This window comes from Pyricularia oryzae, chromosome 7, assembly GCF_000002495.2.
Source record: "Pyricularia oryzae 70-15 chromosome 7, whole genome shotgun sequence".
NCBI classification, from domain to species: domain Eukaryota; kingdom Fungi; phylum Ascomycota; class Sordariomycetes; order Magnaporthales; family Pyriculariaceae; genus Pyricularia; species Pyricularia oryzae.
This window is the reverse complement of record NC_017854.1, coordinates 1,727,359-1,744,137: the sequence shown is the minus strand read 5'-3', so window position 1 is coordinate 1,744,137 and position 16,779 is coordinate 1,727,359. Positions and strand designations below refer to the sequence as shown.

The following is a 16,779-nucleotide window of genomic DNA, read 5'->3' as shown; positions in this document are numbered from 1 at the left end:
AGTGGACCCACTATCCGCCCGTCGTCATCGCCATCTAGCGCCTTTCCAGCGCGTCGCGGTCCGCAATTTGATGCTTCTGCCCAATTCTCTGCAGACTTGTTACAACCCATCTTACCCGAGTTGCTAGTCTATACTTCTTCTAAATTACTAAACAATCACCCATATCGAGTGAATCAAGTAGTCGAAGATGCCCAAAGAGAAAAATTACAACCCCGTGCAGGCGCAGCGTAAAGCCGACAAGGCGAGGGAGATAAAAAAAGGTAAGCGGTTTAGACCCAGAAACCATTGACCTTGATTGCTGCAAGCCCAGAAGCTAACCTCTACACCCGAAAAAAAAGGCAAGGCCGAGGTCCAAGCCCGCCGCAACGACCGCCTCGCCAAGCGCAACCCAGAAGGGATCAAGCGGCAGATCGACGACCTCAAGGCGGTGGCCGAGGGCGGCGGCAAGCTCTCGTCGCACGAGGAGTCGGTCCTCGAGGGGCTGGAGAAGGAGCTCAAGGCCGTGCTCAAGGCGCGCGAGCTGCTCGGGGACAAGGCGCCGCAGTTTGGCAGCGGTCGGCCGCACCGCGACGGTGGCAGGGACGACAGGGGCTCGCTGGGCAAGAGGAGAAGGGGCGATGATGGCGCGCTGCGAAGGGATAGCGACAGCGATAGTGACGAGGTTCCCGAGGACGTCGCCAGGATCCCGATGCCGCGGGACACGCCGCCGCCCATCCCGAAGGAGGTTCTGGATAAGTGGTGGGCAAAGAGGAGGGCGAAGCGTAGTGGCGGCAACAACAACAATGGCAATAATGCGAGTGCGGATGCCAGTGCGGGCGCTGGAAGCAGTGCGAATGCGGTGCCGCTGACGAAAGATAGGGGGTTGGGCCGAGGCTCCAACAGCGACACGGCTCTGCCGCCAAAGCCTGCACCGGTGGCTACTACAGAGCCCAAGGTGGTCTACGAGTCTAAGCCTGTCGTGAGGGACTTGAGGAAGGAGGCAGTCAGCGCCTTTGTGCCTTCGGTCGTGCAGGCTAAGCTATCCAAGGGCAAAGGCGAAAGCGGCGCGCTGCTGGAGCCCGAGGAGGCCGACCGGCTCGAGCAGGAGGGCTATCTTAAGGCTACGGGTGCAGGGCCTTCCCAGACGGGAGTTGCCTCGGGAGAGACGGAAAATGCGGCATCAGAGCAGATGAACAGGGCACCGCATCAGGTCATGATGGAGGAGGTCGACGACGAGGAGGGTTGAACGTCTGCAATCCAGCCTCGCAGAAGCCACTTTAGTCAATTGGACTCAGGCACGGAGACGGACAGCCCTCCGACCCATCTATCTTTGGGGCCAAGAGCGATTCGGAAAGCACCGACTGCCGATTGCCGAGCACCTATGAAAAGCAGCGCGGAGGGCGCCGATGGAGGTGCGGAGTCGGCCGCAGGGCAGACGGTCAACTTGCAAAATTCGTGCAAAGCAAGGTGTGACTGGGCACTACTCCTAGGCACTACTCCTAGGCCTGGCATTGGAATATGTTTAATCGGGCTACTACAGCAAGTACAGGAAGCAGACTTTCACAAACTCCTGAATTGTGCAGGACAGGGATGGTTATGAACATTTCCAACCACGTGTGGTCAGTTAGTTGCAGTAGTCTAGGGAGCCAGCACCGATATCGGGCTCAGTCGGCATTGGCATTTAAAATAAGATCGAACAAACCTAATCGGTCCTAGTTATTATATATGAAGTGCAATGTGTGGGGTCTGTCTCAGAATCGGTCAAGATGGACTCTGGATCGCACCATGTACCCTTGTAGCAGCTTCTCCTAGGATTAGATAAAAGGTATAATGGCTTTGAATGGCAAGCCTGAACTTTCCTGTTGGTTCTAGATAGAAGTCTATATTTTAAGCTGCATGCACACCCAAAGTAGATCTCCACCCTCCGAACCGGGTCCAGCCAGGCCAACCCACTCCCCATCGATCTTCCATCATGAATATCCACCTCCACTACCTTTATCCACACAACCCGACCTCCAGTTCCCCCTCCATGCAAGGTCGAGCTAGCTGACTTACATCGCTTAGCTAGAGGAGAAAAAAAAAGTTTTATTCCCGAGCGCCGATTTCATTACCTAAATGAGGAGTCATGGATTCCTAGTAGTTTTTGCCGCACATTACATTACCCTATCCACTAACATCCCCCAATCTACTTGCCCAAAATGTGGTTTTTTGCTTTCACACCATTGCATGAGGGTGTACTCGTGAGGAGTATTATACACAATAAACGGGCTTTTACCATTGTATATATGGCATTGACTTGTGCGACCTTTCTTGATCTAGTCAATGGTTGCTCATGAGAGTCAGTAGCATAAATTTGTTCTCATGTCTTTTGGACGACAGGCTGTAGTAAGGACGGCCATGGTTGAGACGAACACGGGTAGCGGTGATGCCGTTCAGGCTAGCGCTACGAATTCAGCAGCACCAGAACACGCACCCACATCACACTCGGAAAAGGCTGGACAAGACTACCCACAGCCAAACTTGAACCCGGAGCTGTTCGTCGTTGCCAGCAGGGACCCGGCTGTCGAGGCGGCTAGCAAGAAAGCCGGCGCCGGTTCCGGGAAAGATGACGATGCTCCCAACAGGGGCGATGACCCAGACGAGGAGGATGAAGAGGAGGAGACGTACCCTGAAGGCGGACTGCGCGCTTGGCTCGTTGTCCTTGGATCTTGGATGGCGCTCGTGTCATCACTGGGTCTTATGAACACCATTGGAGTGCTGCAGTCATATGTTGCGCAAAATCAACTATCCAGCTACTCTGAGGGCACCGTCGGTTGGATCTTTTCGATATATACCTTTTTGTCCTTTGGGATGGGGCTTTACATTGGTCCTATATTCGATAAATATGGGCCGCGGTGGCTGATATTACTCGGAACTGTGTTGCTGGCTGTGGGCACCATGATACTCAGCATATGCACCGGTAAGTTTGAACTGGTACCAGGCCAGGTTGCTTCCGACACTACCACCATTTTCTGCTCTGCTTGATGGACTGTCAGCTGACCAGATGCTAATCATACAGAATTTTGGCACTTTGTCATCGCCTTCGGCCTGATTGATGGCCTGGGAACCGCCTTCATGTTCACGCCCGCCATCACCGCCATAGGCCATTGGTTCCGTGACCGCCGGGGCCTGGCAACGGGCATCGCCTCCACAGGCGGCGGCGTCGGCGGTGTCGTGTTCCCACTTCTGCTGTCGGACCTCTTCGAGAGGGTGGGCTGGGCATGGGCGGTGCGAGTGCTCGGTTTCGTGAGCATCGCGCTGGCAGTTGCGGCCAACTTCCTGATCCGATCCCGGCTGCCACCGGCCAAGAACGCCAGCGCACACCCGGACCCGCGCATCTTCCGCAACGTCGCCTTTTCGCTGACGACGGCAGGCATCTTCCTCATGGAGTTTGCGCTCTTCATCCCGCTGGGCTACATATCACTGTACGCAAAGGCGCAGGGCTTCTCGGCGGCGTTTTCGTTCCAGATCCTGACCGTGCTAAACGCGGCTTCGGTGCTGGGCCGGGCGCTGCCGGGCTGGTGGGCAGACATCATCGGTCCCGCCAACGCAAACATCATCGCCATCCTGCAGTCACTCATCGCCTGCCTGGCCATCTGGCTGCCGGCGGGCGGGACGACGGCGGGCATCGTCGTCTTTGCGATCCTGTTTGGGTTCGCGAGCGGGACCAACATCAGCCTCACGCCGCTCTGCATCGGGCGGCTGTGCAAGACGCAAAACTACGGCCGCTACTACGCCACGGCTTACACACTCGTGTCGTTTGCCTGCCTGGTCGGCATCCCGATCGGCGGCAATATCCTGGCCGCGTGCGGCGGCGACTACTGGGGCTTGATTGTGTTTACGGGCCTGTTGTATCTGCTGTCGCTAGTGTTTTTCGTGTCGGCAAAGGTTTATTCTGTAGGGTGGAAGCCTTGGGTTTTCTTTTGATTTGAAGGAGGGGTAGTAAACATGGTTTGGCTTGTGAGCTGTAGTGGAATTTTTCTTTCTTTTTTTGGCGGTCAGTTCTGGTGTATTGCAGGCATATATTACAGGCATCTTGCAGGCATTTTATAGGCGTTTTCGGAGGACAAAAGAAACCAGATGAGAAAACAAACTCAACAGCTCTTCTGTGTCATTTGTCTTTTTTCTTCTTTGGGATAGATATTATGAGCGATTTTATTCAACAATCCAGATATCAATTGAATCTTGCCAAACAAAGGGAATTAATTATCAGTCTACGTCAAACCTGGTATGAATAAAAAATACCCCGTACCAAGCGGTTGAAGGGTATCGCTTTTTTTTTTTTTTTTTTTTTTTTTTTTTTTTTTTTTTGCGATCCCACTGCTCAATTGAATGTGCAATAATAGGTACCAAGCACAAAGGGCGGAATTGACAAGTGACAGGTACTATCCAGCAGTTGATCAATCCAATCGCCACTGCATCATTTTTTGCTCAATTGAAGAAACAAATCATTCGACCCGCTATTGCTTATTTTTGGGTTTGACATCAGACCATAGACCGTCGCAATTAATGGTTCATTTCCCCCAATAAACCCCCCAGAAAGCCAGCCCCTTTCACAAAATTAAGTGTAGTCTTGTACGCTCCCTGCATCGACCTATAACCAGTCATTGCAGCCATGTCCAACGTACCACAACCGCCTAAACCGGCTGGTGCAGAACCCTCCGCAGCGGCCGAGGAGGACCACTACTTCAGCAGCAACCCGCCGCCGCGGGGTCTGTCGGAGCATGTGGCGCTAGCCTCGGCTTTCATCGAGCAGCACGCCGCCGCCAACCGCCGAGTGGTGCTGGTGACTTCTGGCGGGACGACAGTGCCCCTGGAGCGCCAGACGGTGCGCTTCATTGACAATTTCAGCGCCGGGACCCGCGGTGCCACCTCGGCCGAGTACTTCCTCGAGGCCGGCTACGCAGTAATCTTCCTGCACCGTCAGTTCTCACTGCTGCCCTACTCGCGCCACTACAGCCACACACCGACCGACTGCTTCCTCGACTTCCTGCACGAGGAGAACGGCGCCGTCGTGGCGGAGCCGGGCCGCGCTGAGAAGATGCTCGGCGTCCTGCGCAAGTACCGCGCCGCCAAGCAGGGCAACATGCTGCTCATGCTGCCCTTTGTCACCATCACCGACTACCTGTACGAGCTCAGGGCCGTCGCGCAGCTGATGCGCCCGCTCGGACCCAGGGGTCTGCTGTACCTCGCCGCGGCCGTGTCGGACTTCTTCGTCCCGCCGGAGCGCATGGCCGAGCACAAGATCCAGTCCACCACGGCCGTGGAGAGGATGAAGCACAGCAGTAGCAGCACGGAGCGAAAGCCGCAGGCGCAGGCGGCGCCTCCGTTGGGCGCCCTCCCCATCGTTCCCATCCCTCCGGGCGAGCAGCCCCTCCAGCAGCCCACCACCCTCAGCGCCGAGGAGCTCAACACGGCCGTCGCCAAGGAGCAGGCCGCCGCCGACGACGAGACGTTTGACAACTTTGACTCGTCACCCGCCGTGCCGCGCTCCAAGCGCCTGATTGTAGACCTGGATCCGGTACCCAAGTTCCTCAAGAACCTGGTCGACGGCTGGGCGCCGCAGGGCATGATCGTCTCGTTCAAGCTCGAGACGGACCCGGCCATCCTAGTACACAAGGCCCGCTACTCGCTCGACCGCTACCAGCATCACCTCGTCATCGGCAACCTCCTCTCCACCCGCAAGTGGGAGGTCGTCTTTGTCGCCCCCGGCGCCGCCGATCGCTGGATCCGCGTGCCCACCGGCAGGAGGAGGGGCTCCGTCAGCGGCAGAGAGGACATGGTCGGCGCCGCCGAGGCCAAGATGCGAGTGGCCGAAATGCCCCTGGATCCAGCTAGTCTGCCCGAGGGTGAACCCGAGATGGAGATAGAGAGTTTGATCATCCCTGCTGTTGATGAGTTGCATACCAGGCACATTAAGAGCATTGCTCCATAGACGTTGGATGATAGCGAGAGAGAGAGAAGAAAAAAAATTACTTGCAAAGTACACCGTGAAGGACATCTAGAACTAGGTGTCCTGGGTGCTGGTACATGTCTTGCTCTATTTGACCGAGGATATATCTGCTATGAGCTTGAGGTATAGATATGTATATATCTAATTCGTTATAACTAAAGCCTGGTTCTACTCAAAATACCTCAGAAACTCCCTAGCGCACAAGCAGTTGCTATCAACTCACACGGGCCCGTGCCACAAGTTGCCAAGCGGATACTCTGGCGGGACACTGCCCCTATCAGGCACAATAACAGGCACCTCTTCATACGCCCGAACCTCGACGCTCGAATTCACCGTCCCGGGCATCCTCCAAGCCGGCGCTCCAGGCAGCTGCGATATGCTACGAGCGATCCCCAAAAGCCGGCCCTCGGTCCACGACATCCCGAGTATCTCCATCCCGATCGGCACTCCACCACGACCACCCTCCTCCGGCGAGTATCCCGCAGGCACCACGACGACTGGAGATCCCGTCAGCGCGGCCAGGATCCCGTTCCTGCCGGCCTGGGAGGGCGACCCGATCTCGACTACGAGGTTCTTCTGCTGCGGGTAGATGAGCGCTTCGAGCGAGTGCGTCGCAAGCGTCGCGGCCAGATGCTCAGTGAGCCTGCGGATGCCTGCCTGGCGGGTTTTGTATTCATCGTCCGAGGTGGAGGCTGTCGAGGATTTGTTGATAAAGTCGTATTGGTAGGGCAGGACCACAAAGTCTTGGCTTTCTCTGTTGCCGTGGTATAGCTGATCAAAGGACCGAGGCACATCTTCTCCGTCCAGATCGGTTCGGCCGAGGTACAGGCCCAACTGTTCCTTGTACTCGAAGCGTTGCACGTCGAGGCTGGTGAGAATGGAGACTGCGTCGAAAACCGGGTCTGTGATGTTGACTATAGTCACGCCGGCATTCTTGAGAAGCGACATCATAGTCTCCATGGCGTTGTTTACAGGGTCTGTCTCGGGGTCGGCGGTATGGTTGAAGAAGCCATCCACAACACCCAGCCTCAATCCCTTCAGTCCGTCCCCTTCCATCATCTCCTTCACGTAATGAGTCCCCACAACCTCGTCCGGCACATCCTCCCCCCTCGCCCCAGCCATCACCTGCAACGCAACAGCGATATCCTCTACACTCCTCCCCATCGCCCCGATGGCGTCCTGCGTAGCTGAGACGGGCACGATGCCCTCCTTGGACACCAGTCCAGTCGTGGGCCGAAAGCTGCACAGCCCATTCGCGCTCGCAGGACTTCTCAAACTGTTGACGGTATCTGTCCCCGTAGCGAGCACAGCGAACCCAGCCGCGACCGCCGCCCCGGACCCACCAGAGCTTCCCCCCGGTGTCCGACGCAGGTCATATGGGTTACGGACCTGGCCAGCGAGCGACGACGCCGATATTCCCTCGAGCGCGAGCTCGTGCATACTGGCCCTACCGAGGACGACGGCGCCGGCGCTTCGCAGGGCCGCGACGGTGGGCGAGTCAACACGCGGCCGGTTGCGCGCCAGAGCGAGGCAGCCCGCCGCCGTGCTCATGCCCGCGGCGTCGAAGCTGTCCTTGAGCAGGACGGGGATGCAGAACAGCGGCCGGCCCGTGACGTTGCCCGCCGCCAGCTGGGCGTCGAGGGCGTCGGCTGCGCTCAGGCAGGCCGGATCCAGGGCCGTGATGGCGTTGATGATCGGGTTGAAGGCCTGTATTCGGGAGATGTGTGCCGATATTATGGTGCGACATGTCGTCTGGCCCGAGAATAGGGCGTCGTGGAGGGAGGATATCGACGCTGATCGGACATCCAGGTGTTTCTCGAGTCCAAAGGCGGTCGCTGTGATGGTGTGGGCGAGGAGCAGGAGGCCTGTTTTGAAAACAACGATGGGCTGGAAACGAACGGCAGTCTTTCGAAGCCGCATGGTGACCGGCACGCCGTGAAAACCACTGTAAGTGAGAGATGTTGCTGTTGAGGCAAGGGGGTCGGGATTAGTGATTGCAGCATGCGCGGTAGAGGATTGATGTATAGTTATAACGCCCATCGATCTCGGCTTCAATCCCAATGGCAAGTTGCCAGGAATGAGAAAAATGAGGTACGAATAGCAAGATTGCTGCCAGTATAGACATTAACTAAGGCAGGTCTTGAGAACATGCACCCCGGATATGTGCGTATACGGGTGGAGGGGCATTGGAGCTACGATGCTCCGATTTTCGGTCGTTGCAGCAGAGCTGATACAGGGTAGGTGTACCTACCCAGGTACCTTAGCTATCTGAAGCAGGCTTATCGATGCAAATAGAAGAAATACAATACAACCGTTAGTATATATCTTGATAGTTTTTATGCCAGAAAAACACTTTGATATTGCCCACCTTGGTGTGATTGAGCGTGTCACCAAGCCGCTCATTGTCCCGGCTCAAGTATGGTTCATTATCATCATCCAGGAGTCGAGATATGGAAGGCTTTTTGCCCGATGATGGAACAGAGAACGTCTCTGATCATGGTGACGGTGTCAATATTGTAAACTGCCCAAGATATAAAGAAGACAGATAGTCCAACGCGGTTTGTTTAGCCATAAATGGGAAACATAAAGAATAAAAAGGAAAAGATGATCATGGTAACCAGCGCCTGTCCCATTTCCACAAAAGGAATAACCATAAAAGATCCATATGCCAAACAAATGCCAAAGCCATCCAAAGAAACAAAAAACAATTTGGGGGGAATATATATAAAAATGAAAAACAATTCTGGAGCTTGCGCTCTCCTCGTTTGCAATCTCGCCTTTTTCTTAGAGAAACTGATTTAAAAAAGCAAGATAGGTAAGGTATGTGGTAGGTAGGTGGTAGAAAGGCTCGAAAGGTGTACGAAAAAGAGTCATTTTCATCGAAAACGTGTCGATAGAGAAACCGCATAAAACAGGTCAAGTCGAGAAAAAGGACTTGGTCACAGTATGACGCACCGCGTGCGCCTTCCATGCTTCTTTGCGTTTTTTTTGGAGCCGAAGCCCCCGGATCCGTCGGTACGCTCGTCACCGTCTTGGAACGAATCGTGTGGTGAGGATTGGTCCCGTCGAAGCATTTGCCGGCATAGATCAACAAAGACCTCGTCCACGTTTGCTTCATCGCGATGTGCCCAGTCAGCGCAACACATGATTTGAGTTGAGGGTTCACATGTGGGACATTTTGACCCGGCATAAGATCTGGATGGGCCTACTCACTCCTTGTCCTGGCACTCGCCTCATAATACGGCGCTCCCCACCTTTGTGAAATGGCAAACGCCTTGGTTCGGGGGACGGCTCGCTGCTCCTCCAGATCTGCCTTGTTGCCGCATATGACTATTGGCACTTTTTCGTCGTCTTTTATCCTAATAATCTCCTCCCGCAGCTGTGCTAGCTCTGCGAGTGATGACTGTGACGTAATGCTGAAGACGAGGAGAAAGCCCTGGCCTGTCTTCATATAGAGATCTCGCATAGCAACTGTGGCAGGCTGGTCAGTCGAAAGAGTCCCTCCTCCATGCAAGGGAATCTGGGTGAAAACACATACCGAACTGTTCCGTGCCGGCGGTGTCGAGGCTAAATCTCAAAGTCAGATGGGCTCGCGAAACTACTAGGTAAACTGGACGTTGTACTTACATCTCTAACATGACTTGCCGTCCCTACAACAAGATTCAGAGGTCAGCTAACATATACCAGATATTTGTCCTTGTAATTAAGGAATATTTGAACTATAACCTCACGAAACCGGTTGACTTACATCGACGGCGACTTGTGTCCTATACGAGTCCTCTATTGTGGGGTCGTAGCTTTCAATCCACTCATTGTGCACAAATTGTGCTGGTTTTTGTGTTAGTTTTGATGATTATACGCCTTGAAAATTAAAGAATCTCTTTTTTTTCATAACAAGATCATAAAGAAAAGGCGTGCGACATTGAGTCCATACCTGTTAGGCAGCTTTTCCCCACACCGCCTGCAAACAAGACGTTCGGGTCAGCCTATCGTGCCCCCAGTCGCCAACTGGATTAGTGGTCCAAGAGATATGTTTCACGGAACCCACCAGCACCCAAGACCACTATGTGAAACTCGCGGCTATTGTGGCGCACCTTGGTTAGCAAAGCGTTTGGCGAGTCGAGAGGGGGGTATGGGCCTAACGGAGGAGAGGGGAAAGACAAGAGGAGAAGGAAATGACAAAGAAAAAAAAAAAAAAAAAAAAGAAAGAAAGAAAAAAGCTTACGTTGGTTGTTGATTTCGCGGTGAAGGCATGACTCTGTGGTGGTTTTCGTTTCTGATGTCGTTGTTTAGCAGCAACAGCAATTGCAGGCGCCCATGACCCGCAGCTCTTTTGGTTGTTGTCCTCTTTGTTGTATTAAATGCGGCTGCAGTCGTCTGGTCCTGAGGTCAGTGTGACGACAACGTACAGCTTTGCCGGCGGTACCCCAGAGTACTTCGTAGTAGCAGTGTTGAGCGTCAGGAGTAAGTAAACAAACAAAAAAAATTGGTAAAAAAAAGACTCCGGGGATTTTCTCCGCGCTACAAGCAACGACCAGGTGTCCAATCGCCGTTCTGGCTGCCCGGGGCGGAGGAGCTCCAGGTACCGTAGAGCTTTTTCAAGTGGTGTTGCGCATGCGCGTTGAATGCACAGCCAGCTGCAGCCTGATGCTTAAATGGGATCTCAGGAACCTTGTGGGAATAATTTGAATGACTAAATCATTAACAGCCTCTAATAAATGGCTCCTTTTTTGATTTAATCTTCTTTTATTTTCTCCTCCCTTTGTCTGTGGTGTGCTGAATGGTTTTGTTGGGCCGGGTCGGATGAATGTGGAAAAATGAGAGGCGAATTGTCAAGAGGCGACTTTGTCAGCCAGAAACCCAAGCAATTGCTTTGACCCAGGGTAGAGAGAATGCTGGAAGTTGAACAGAAATAACAAAAAGCCCGTGGGCACATGGAGTAGGCGACCGAGAGCGATTTCAATGTTTGTGCTGGTGGGATTGGATTTTTTTTCTTTTCTTTTTCTTTCCTCTTTTTTTCCACCCTGCCTGGGCTGGCTCGCTACTCTGTTTCTTGCTGGGTTCTTGCTGGGTTCCTGCTAGGATGGTGCCCCTAGAACTTGGGCCCCGGCGCCGAACAGGGGTTATCGTTTAGGCGCCGGTCTATCCCGGACCAGTGAATTTCTTCCGTGCTGTGCTGAAATGTGCAGAGCTGTGCAGCTTTCTCGGGTTGCAACTGCTTTCTTTGGTTTTATTCTTTCTTTTGCCACTTTTTTTTTCACATAGAAATTCTACAAGACCCTACTGGAGTACAGCCATTCGGAGAATTGCTGCTTTTTGTACGTTAACAGAAGAAGAGATGAAGCTATAGGATTAGACAGAATGTTATGAACAGCACGAAGAGAGAGTAAAAAAGACAAAAAAGACAAAAAAGGGAGAGTGGAGGGGATGTCCTGAATAACGGGTAAACCCCGCTAGCTCAATGAGGCATAGAGTACCAGATATCAAAAAATGACCATTACTTGTAGTCTTGAGTACGAGACGGACATGAGATTGTTTTGTACCTTTCTCTTTGGGAAACTGGGAGAGGACCCGTTTATTCCATTATATCTACACGATGCCATTATCGGTAGGTATATCGCGGAAACCACGATAATAATGCCTTGTAGGGTGTCTTGGGAGGATAAGCTTGTGGGGAGAGAAACGGCAAGCATGGATCGAGATGCTGTGCCAATTCAATGTTAAGGAAATAAGATTTATTAAGTCCTAAAATCACGATGCCATCTGACACTGATCTTATACCGTTGGTCGGCGGTACCACCTAACTGGCCATTGGAAGGGCGCGTAATATTTCTTTCTAATTTGAAGGGCCTTGGCCTACCTGGCTTGTTGCTTTTCCTTTGCTACAGGGCAAATGATTCGTCAGCATGGCCTGGCCTGGAAGATCATGCGGACGACAACAAAAGAAAATGAATTGAAGACCAGGTAGCAGAAAGAAATAATATTTGGTACGTGGTACGAGACATGCGATGTTTTTTTTTTTTTTTTTTTTTGCAGTTCGATTGGTTCATTGATTCCAAAAATGTGGCGCTTGTAGAGGTTTGGCGGAACAGATCCTCCCTCTTGATCAGGGTCCTTTTTTGACTACGACAAAAGACAAAGCTAACTGCACTAAAGACTACCTTGACCACAGCCTATTAGACGGTCCACTCCATTGGTAGCGACTTTTGATGCTAGCTTTCCATTTTTTCTGTTTTGTACTCCGTACCTCCCGTCCCCTTGTCTCCCATATGGCGTCCAGGATGTTGCCTACAATTCTTGGTGGGGCGGCTTTTCGGGTGTCCGCCCTGGCGCTCGAGCCCCCGCCCACATATCTGTTTGTTCATCTGTCCCGTATCTTCGCCTAGTACCGGTATTTGTTTGATATTGTGCTTTGAATTTCGCGATGGTCTTTTTTTTCTCTCTAGAAAGGACAATGCAGTAACTGTATACCACCAGTAATCCTGCCATCTTCAATACGGTTCTCTCGAACACCAGTCTATCTCTCGAAAACAATATACATCTTGCAAAGTAAACTTGAAAGGGCCCGTGCAAGATATGGTTGAACCCCAACGGTTTGGGTCCACAACCACCCTGGGACGATTCTGCCATGGTAGTACGTGTTACAGTAGTACGGTACAGCAGAACACGGGCGTTAGGACGGGGGCAAGGATGGCTAGATGGGATATGCACTGCCGGGGCGTGGGGGGAAGGACTGCGTGCGATACACGACCCGACGCGCAACCGAACAACCCTAACAAGAATATTTCCCAATGGATTGTCTTGGTTGTCCGATTCCCCGTTTTTCTCCGCACTCTGTTTTTTTTTCCCGTTCGTTGGTGTGACATGACTTGCGATGGTCGTCTGGAAAGATGGGGATTGGTCCAAGCTGATTCCCTGTCAACTGCTTTTCCGGCTTTCTTTGCCGGTCAGCCCCAGAACGAGCGGGGGAGCGGCCATTCACATTGGATCGTATCTCCGTACCGGTCTGTTGTCTTTGGTTCTAAATACCAGAAACTCATTCGTGGTATGCACCATTCGGGACCTTCCATTCAACGATGCGGCTCGGCGATCAGCGCATGCAATTCATTAATTACGTGAGTGACTCTTTTTTTACGTATTCTTACCCAAGTCTCCTAGTCATTTGTACTTTTGAGTACCTAGGTATCCATACCAATCACCTGTGGTCTAGTTATGGTCCACCATATCCCAAACCATTGGAACGTTGGGATGTACTGCATTCGGGTGGTTCTTCGTCTGATCAACATACCCAATCACTGGCTGTCCTTCACCAGGGAATATAGGATCAATTACTACGCCAATACATACAAGTCAAGTCAATCTTCGTCTTTTGCTACAGCACGGCCGTTACCAATCTCAGATTCAAGATACAGGACGAGAAATTCGAGCCTTTCATGATTCGACAATAACTGTAATCGACCTCTCAATGAACAATTCCGATCTGTTGAATATTACACCGTCCTCCCATCCAACACCACAGAGCTAAAGTATTCCACGATAGTCAGCCATCCTTGCTGCGAAGTATATCACCTTGAATACAGTACTCAACTCGTAGGTACCTAGATTGATCATGTTTTTTTTTCAGTACAAAAATAAATCGGCAAGAAACTTCTGACAAATAAAGTTTGCATAAGCCTGTGTTGCCTACCTTACCTACTTCGTTCCTCATGTGGATTCCTGTCATGTTTGGAAAACGACACGCGACATGTGCTCCATTCTTGCCTTCGTATGTGGTACGGGGTTCTTTGATGTGCTCACGTACCATTGCCGCCCCTCCTCTTAGGCCCATTTCCAGTCGAGTCTAGCCGGGCTGAGAGACAGCGCTCAACCCACGTCAAAAAGGTGGGAATAGCCGATAGGACGCGAGGCCGTCTTTTTCGTCCCTTTTTACCTTTGCAACATAGATTTCTTGTAGAGTGGTCAAGTGGATTTGTCCTCATTCTCTTTTTGTTCCTTTGTCGAAGACCCGTCATGTTCCCGCGAGTTCATCTGAAAACAAACACACAGACATCATAAGTCCACATAGCAAAAACAACAAAGACCCGACGAGATTGACTTTTGATTCTCACGTGGTGTTGACTGCTCATGATGCCGCGTCAACTCGAACCTTGTGTGTGTGTGTGTGCCCCCGCTTGGCCCAGATCTTGAACTGCCATGTGGGAGAAAGAAGGGTACGTAAAGTGTTTTGTTGTATGCGTCTAAGACGTGACCTAAAAGTCGTCGTGGAAAAAAAAATCGAGGAGGCCGGCCCACCCACGTTTCTGCGAAACAGATGATCTTCATGGTCCGATTGTTGTCGAGTCATCGCTTTGTCTCCTTAGACTCTGAATCCAATGGGGGCAATGGCTGCAACCTTTGTTGACACGACGCTGGTTCGCGAGATGCCGTTTCGAAATTTCGATATCCAGGTTGGACACATGGTTCGAAACCCGGGATATCAGTGCAACTGTAAAAACCCGCATACTAGGTTGGCATGTTTCGAAAAGGGTTCTAGAACGAGATATCGGGGTTAGATGTTGGCTGATGGTGTGTGTACTGAATCTGCGCCGGGCAAGACTCTTGTATTCAATACTTTTCATCCATGTATTATTAATTGGGGCCTGCCCCCTGCCGATCTATTCGATTCCTAGATATAACGCCAGAAGAAAAAAATCCATATTTGCCTAGAATTCGTCTAGATTCTTCTATCCCATTGAGATAGCTGCGGCGTCGCTTGGGCCAGTACCGGGCAAAGCACTGACAGCTCGTTTGAACAAGGTGTCCAGGGCTGTCCATGCTTGCATCTTTGTCTGGCCATAAAAGTCGGAAAAGCAATAATTAAATACCGGAAACCACCGGAGACCCCCATACGAGGAGGAGTTCCTCGCCGATCAAGCGCTGCCATTTGATCCGTATCGCATAAAGCCAAAAATAACGCCCAGTGTCAGGGCAGTTAGGACCGCCACCGCCGGAACACCACAGAAAACCAACATTCTGAGCCTCTTTCGCTTCTTCAATGCCAAGGCCTCAGCCTCGGCGTCTGCTGCCGTAATCGGAAGTCCAGTGCTGCTGATTCCGAATCCACCATTCCTTGGGGTCGGGGGCTGCATCGGGATCCAGTCGGTTGAGTAGTTGTAGACGCTATGAGTGCTGCCGTTGGGAATGTTATGGTTACCGTAGGGGCTCTGGCCCATGCGCGGGGGCTGAAGGTCCAAAGGATGCGCCTCATCTTGCTTTAAAGAGTTGAGTGGCACAAATGATGCTTGACTGTATGTGGGCGATGGCGGGTCTGGCTGTAGGTATGGAGGTGGCTGCGGTGCCTGGAAGCCGTATGCTGGACTAGAGGGAAGCCCGACCGGAGTTATGAGAGGCTTTTGCTGACCTGGAGACCTGAAAGCCGGAGAGAGCGGCGACGGCATGGCTAAAGGTTTCATTGGTGCCAGACGATTTGACTGATATTCCGTCGACGGTACATATTTGCTTGTCATGAGCGGCGCAGGCTTCTTCTTCCCATGCGCGGCACCGGAGTCATTGTTGCCCGTACCGGACATCTTGACTAGCCTTTTGTTTGCTGGTTTGAGTGTTGCAACGTGAGAATATCGGATGGTAACAGCCCTGCCAAGGGGACCGAATTCGAGATCCTTCACGAGGCTAGAATAAAGTCGATGGCTTGTGAGAACGAAAGCCAGTGACCTGTGGAACACTGTCCACGTTTGAAATAGTTGGTAGAGTAGAAAAAATAATAATAGAAAAGAAAAATAAAGGACTTGGGCCCGTTTACTATATTTACAACAGAATAGAACACATTCGCTCAGCGGGCTCAGATGATGTGTGAATAAGAGGTCCCTGGTCCTCTTGGGAAAAAGTCGAGAAAAAATGGCCAAAGGTGAACAAAAGAGAACACACGGATATAGCCGTGCGTGCGAGTGAGAGAGAAAACGAGAAGAGAAAACGTAACGAATAATGAAACGGGTCATCAAGCTGTAGCTGACTAGTGGAAAAGGGAAGATCACTGGGGGGTCTAGTATAAGAAGACTGACAGATGCAGGGACATCTCTCAAAGACTAGAGGGCCACTAATCCTTGGGTACGAACCACAGACAAAGGGGCGCCTTAGGTAGTATTCTGCAGCGACGAGCCCGTCGTCGCTCCTTCAATTTTTTCGTCATCGCCGATGACGCCGCCTCAGAAAACCAAACCCCCTTGAAGAACGTGTCTTGCATGCGATCCGGGGGAGCGCCAGCTTGTAGGCCAGGGGTATAACAAAAAGAAAGAAAAAAGAAAACAGGCCATGGTTTGCATGGCTTCGGCTGGGCGCCGCCACGGCTGATTGCTTGACCTAAAACTAACAGAGATCGAGAGCTTAGTGGGCGTTGAGGCTGGACGGAGCCTCGTACGAGCGCATGGACACAATCTTGGCGAAATGAGAGGGGTGTCTAGTTGAACTGTTTCCTGCCCAGGTGAGAGTCGGCGAGTAGAAATAGGTTCGATAGCGTTAATTCTACGGAAATAGCAAAACTTTTCTCTTACCGGTACATACCTACCTGGGTATGGTAGTAGACAATTGGTTTTAAAACATTCCTATGATGTTTGATGGAAAGTAAGGATGAAGGCGAATTGTACCGGTAGTAAGGCTTGCAAGGCTTGTAAGGGTAAGGGTGTGCGGTATTGTACTGCACACTAGAAAAGTTAGCAGCTCCGCACAGTGTTTTGGGAGTTGCCCATCCAACGATGCACAGTTGGTAGAAGCCGCTGCGGGGCAGACTCTACAGTGCGGAAGCTGACGGCCTA

The 16,779-nt window shown here is 52.0% G+C and overlaps 8 protein-coding genes across 8 annotated transcripts; 4 read left to right on the top strand and 4 right to left on the bottom strand.

Annotated features, from left to right (window-relative positions):
* The first annotated feature begins 85 nt into the window (after positions 1-85).
* On the top strand, positions 86-1,722 carry MGG_02723 (uncharacterized protein). Its single transcript, XM_003720988.1, has 2 exons — positions 86-260; positions 339-1,722. The coding sequence occupies exons 1-2, from the start codon at positions 188-190 to the stop codon at positions 1,223-1,225; spliced, it is 960 nt and encodes a 319-aa protein (XP_003721036.1). The 5' UTR covers positions 86-187; the 3' UTR covers positions 1,226-1,722.
* Positions 1,723-2,073: 351 nt separating this feature from the next.
* MGG_17983 (MFS monocarboxylate transporter) lies at positions 2,074-4,209 on the top strand. Its single transcript, XM_003720987.1, has 2 exons — positions 2,074-2,938; positions 3,038-4,209. The coding sequence occupies exons 1-2, from the start codon at positions 2,341-2,343 to the stop codon at positions 3,943-3,945; spliced, it is 1,506 nt and encodes a 501-aa protein (XP_003721035.1). The 5' UTR covers positions 2,074-2,340; the 3' UTR covers positions 3,946-4,209.
* A 152-nt stretch (positions 4,210-4,361) lies between these two features.
* On the top strand, positions 4,362-6,144 carry MGG_17982 (phosphopantothenate-cysteine ligase). The gene has a single exon (XM_003720986.1). The coding sequence runs from the start codon at positions 4,634-4,636 to the stop codon at positions 5,951-5,953; it is 1,320 nt and encodes a 439-aa protein (XP_003721034.1). The 5' UTR covers positions 4,362-4,633; the 3' UTR covers positions 5,954-6,144.
* On the bottom strand, positions 5,994-8,120 carry MGG_02726 (glutamyl-tRNA(Gln) amidotransferase subunit A). The gene has a single exon (XM_003720985.1). The coding sequence runs from the start codon at positions 8,009-8,011 to the stop codon at positions 6,191-6,193; it is 1,821 nt and encodes a 606-aa protein (XP_003721033.1). The 5' UTR covers positions 8,012-8,120; the 3' UTR covers positions 5,994-6,190.
* Positions 8,121-8,168: 48 nt separating this feature from the next.
* MGG_17981 (uncharacterized protein) lies at positions 8,169-8,444 on the top strand (the record flags this gene model as incomplete). Its single annotated transcript, XM_003720984.1, has 2 exons — positions 8,169-8,208; positions 8,305-8,444. 2 exons carry the CDS (start codon positions 8,169-8,171, stop codon positions 8,442-8,444), a joined length of 180 nt encoding a protein of 59 aa, XP_003721032.1.
* A 466-nt stretch (positions 8,445-8,910) lies between these two features.
* Positions 8,911-10,225, bottom strand: MGG_02727 (uncharacterized protein; the record flags this gene model as incomplete). The annotated part of the gene is made up of 8 exons (XM_003720983.1): positions 8,911-9,083; positions 9,185-9,442; positions 9,510-9,538; positions 9,599-9,621; positions 9,720-9,799; positions 9,906-9,932; positions 10,020-10,051; positions 10,197-10,225. 8 exons carry the CDS (start codon positions 10,223-10,225, stop codon positions 8,911-8,913), a joined length of 651 nt encoding a protein of 216 aa, XP_003721031.1.
* Positions 10,226-11,241: 1,016 nt separating this feature from the next.
* Positions 11,242-11,709, bottom strand: MGG_17980 (uncharacterized protein; the record flags this gene model as incomplete). The annotated part of the gene is made up of 2 exons (XM_003720982.1): positions 11,515-11,709; positions 11,242-11,280 (listed from the first exon to the last, which is right to left on the bottom strand). Exons 1-2 carry the CDS (start codon positions 11,662-11,664, stop codon positions 11,242-11,244), a joined length of 189 nt encoding a protein of 62 aa, XP_003721030.1. The 5' UTR covers positions 11,665-11,709.
* Positions 11,710-14,518: 2,809 nt separating this feature from the next.
* Positions 14,519-16,606, bottom strand: MGG_02728 (uncharacterized protein). The gene has a single exon (XM_003720981.1). It carries the CDS (start codon positions 15,964-15,966, stop codon positions 14,881-14,883), a length of 1,086 nt encoding a protein of 361 aa, XP_003721029.1. The 5' UTR covers positions 15,967-16,606; the 3' UTR covers positions 14,519-14,880.
* Between the last annotated feature and the right edge of the window lie 173 nt (positions 16,607-16,779).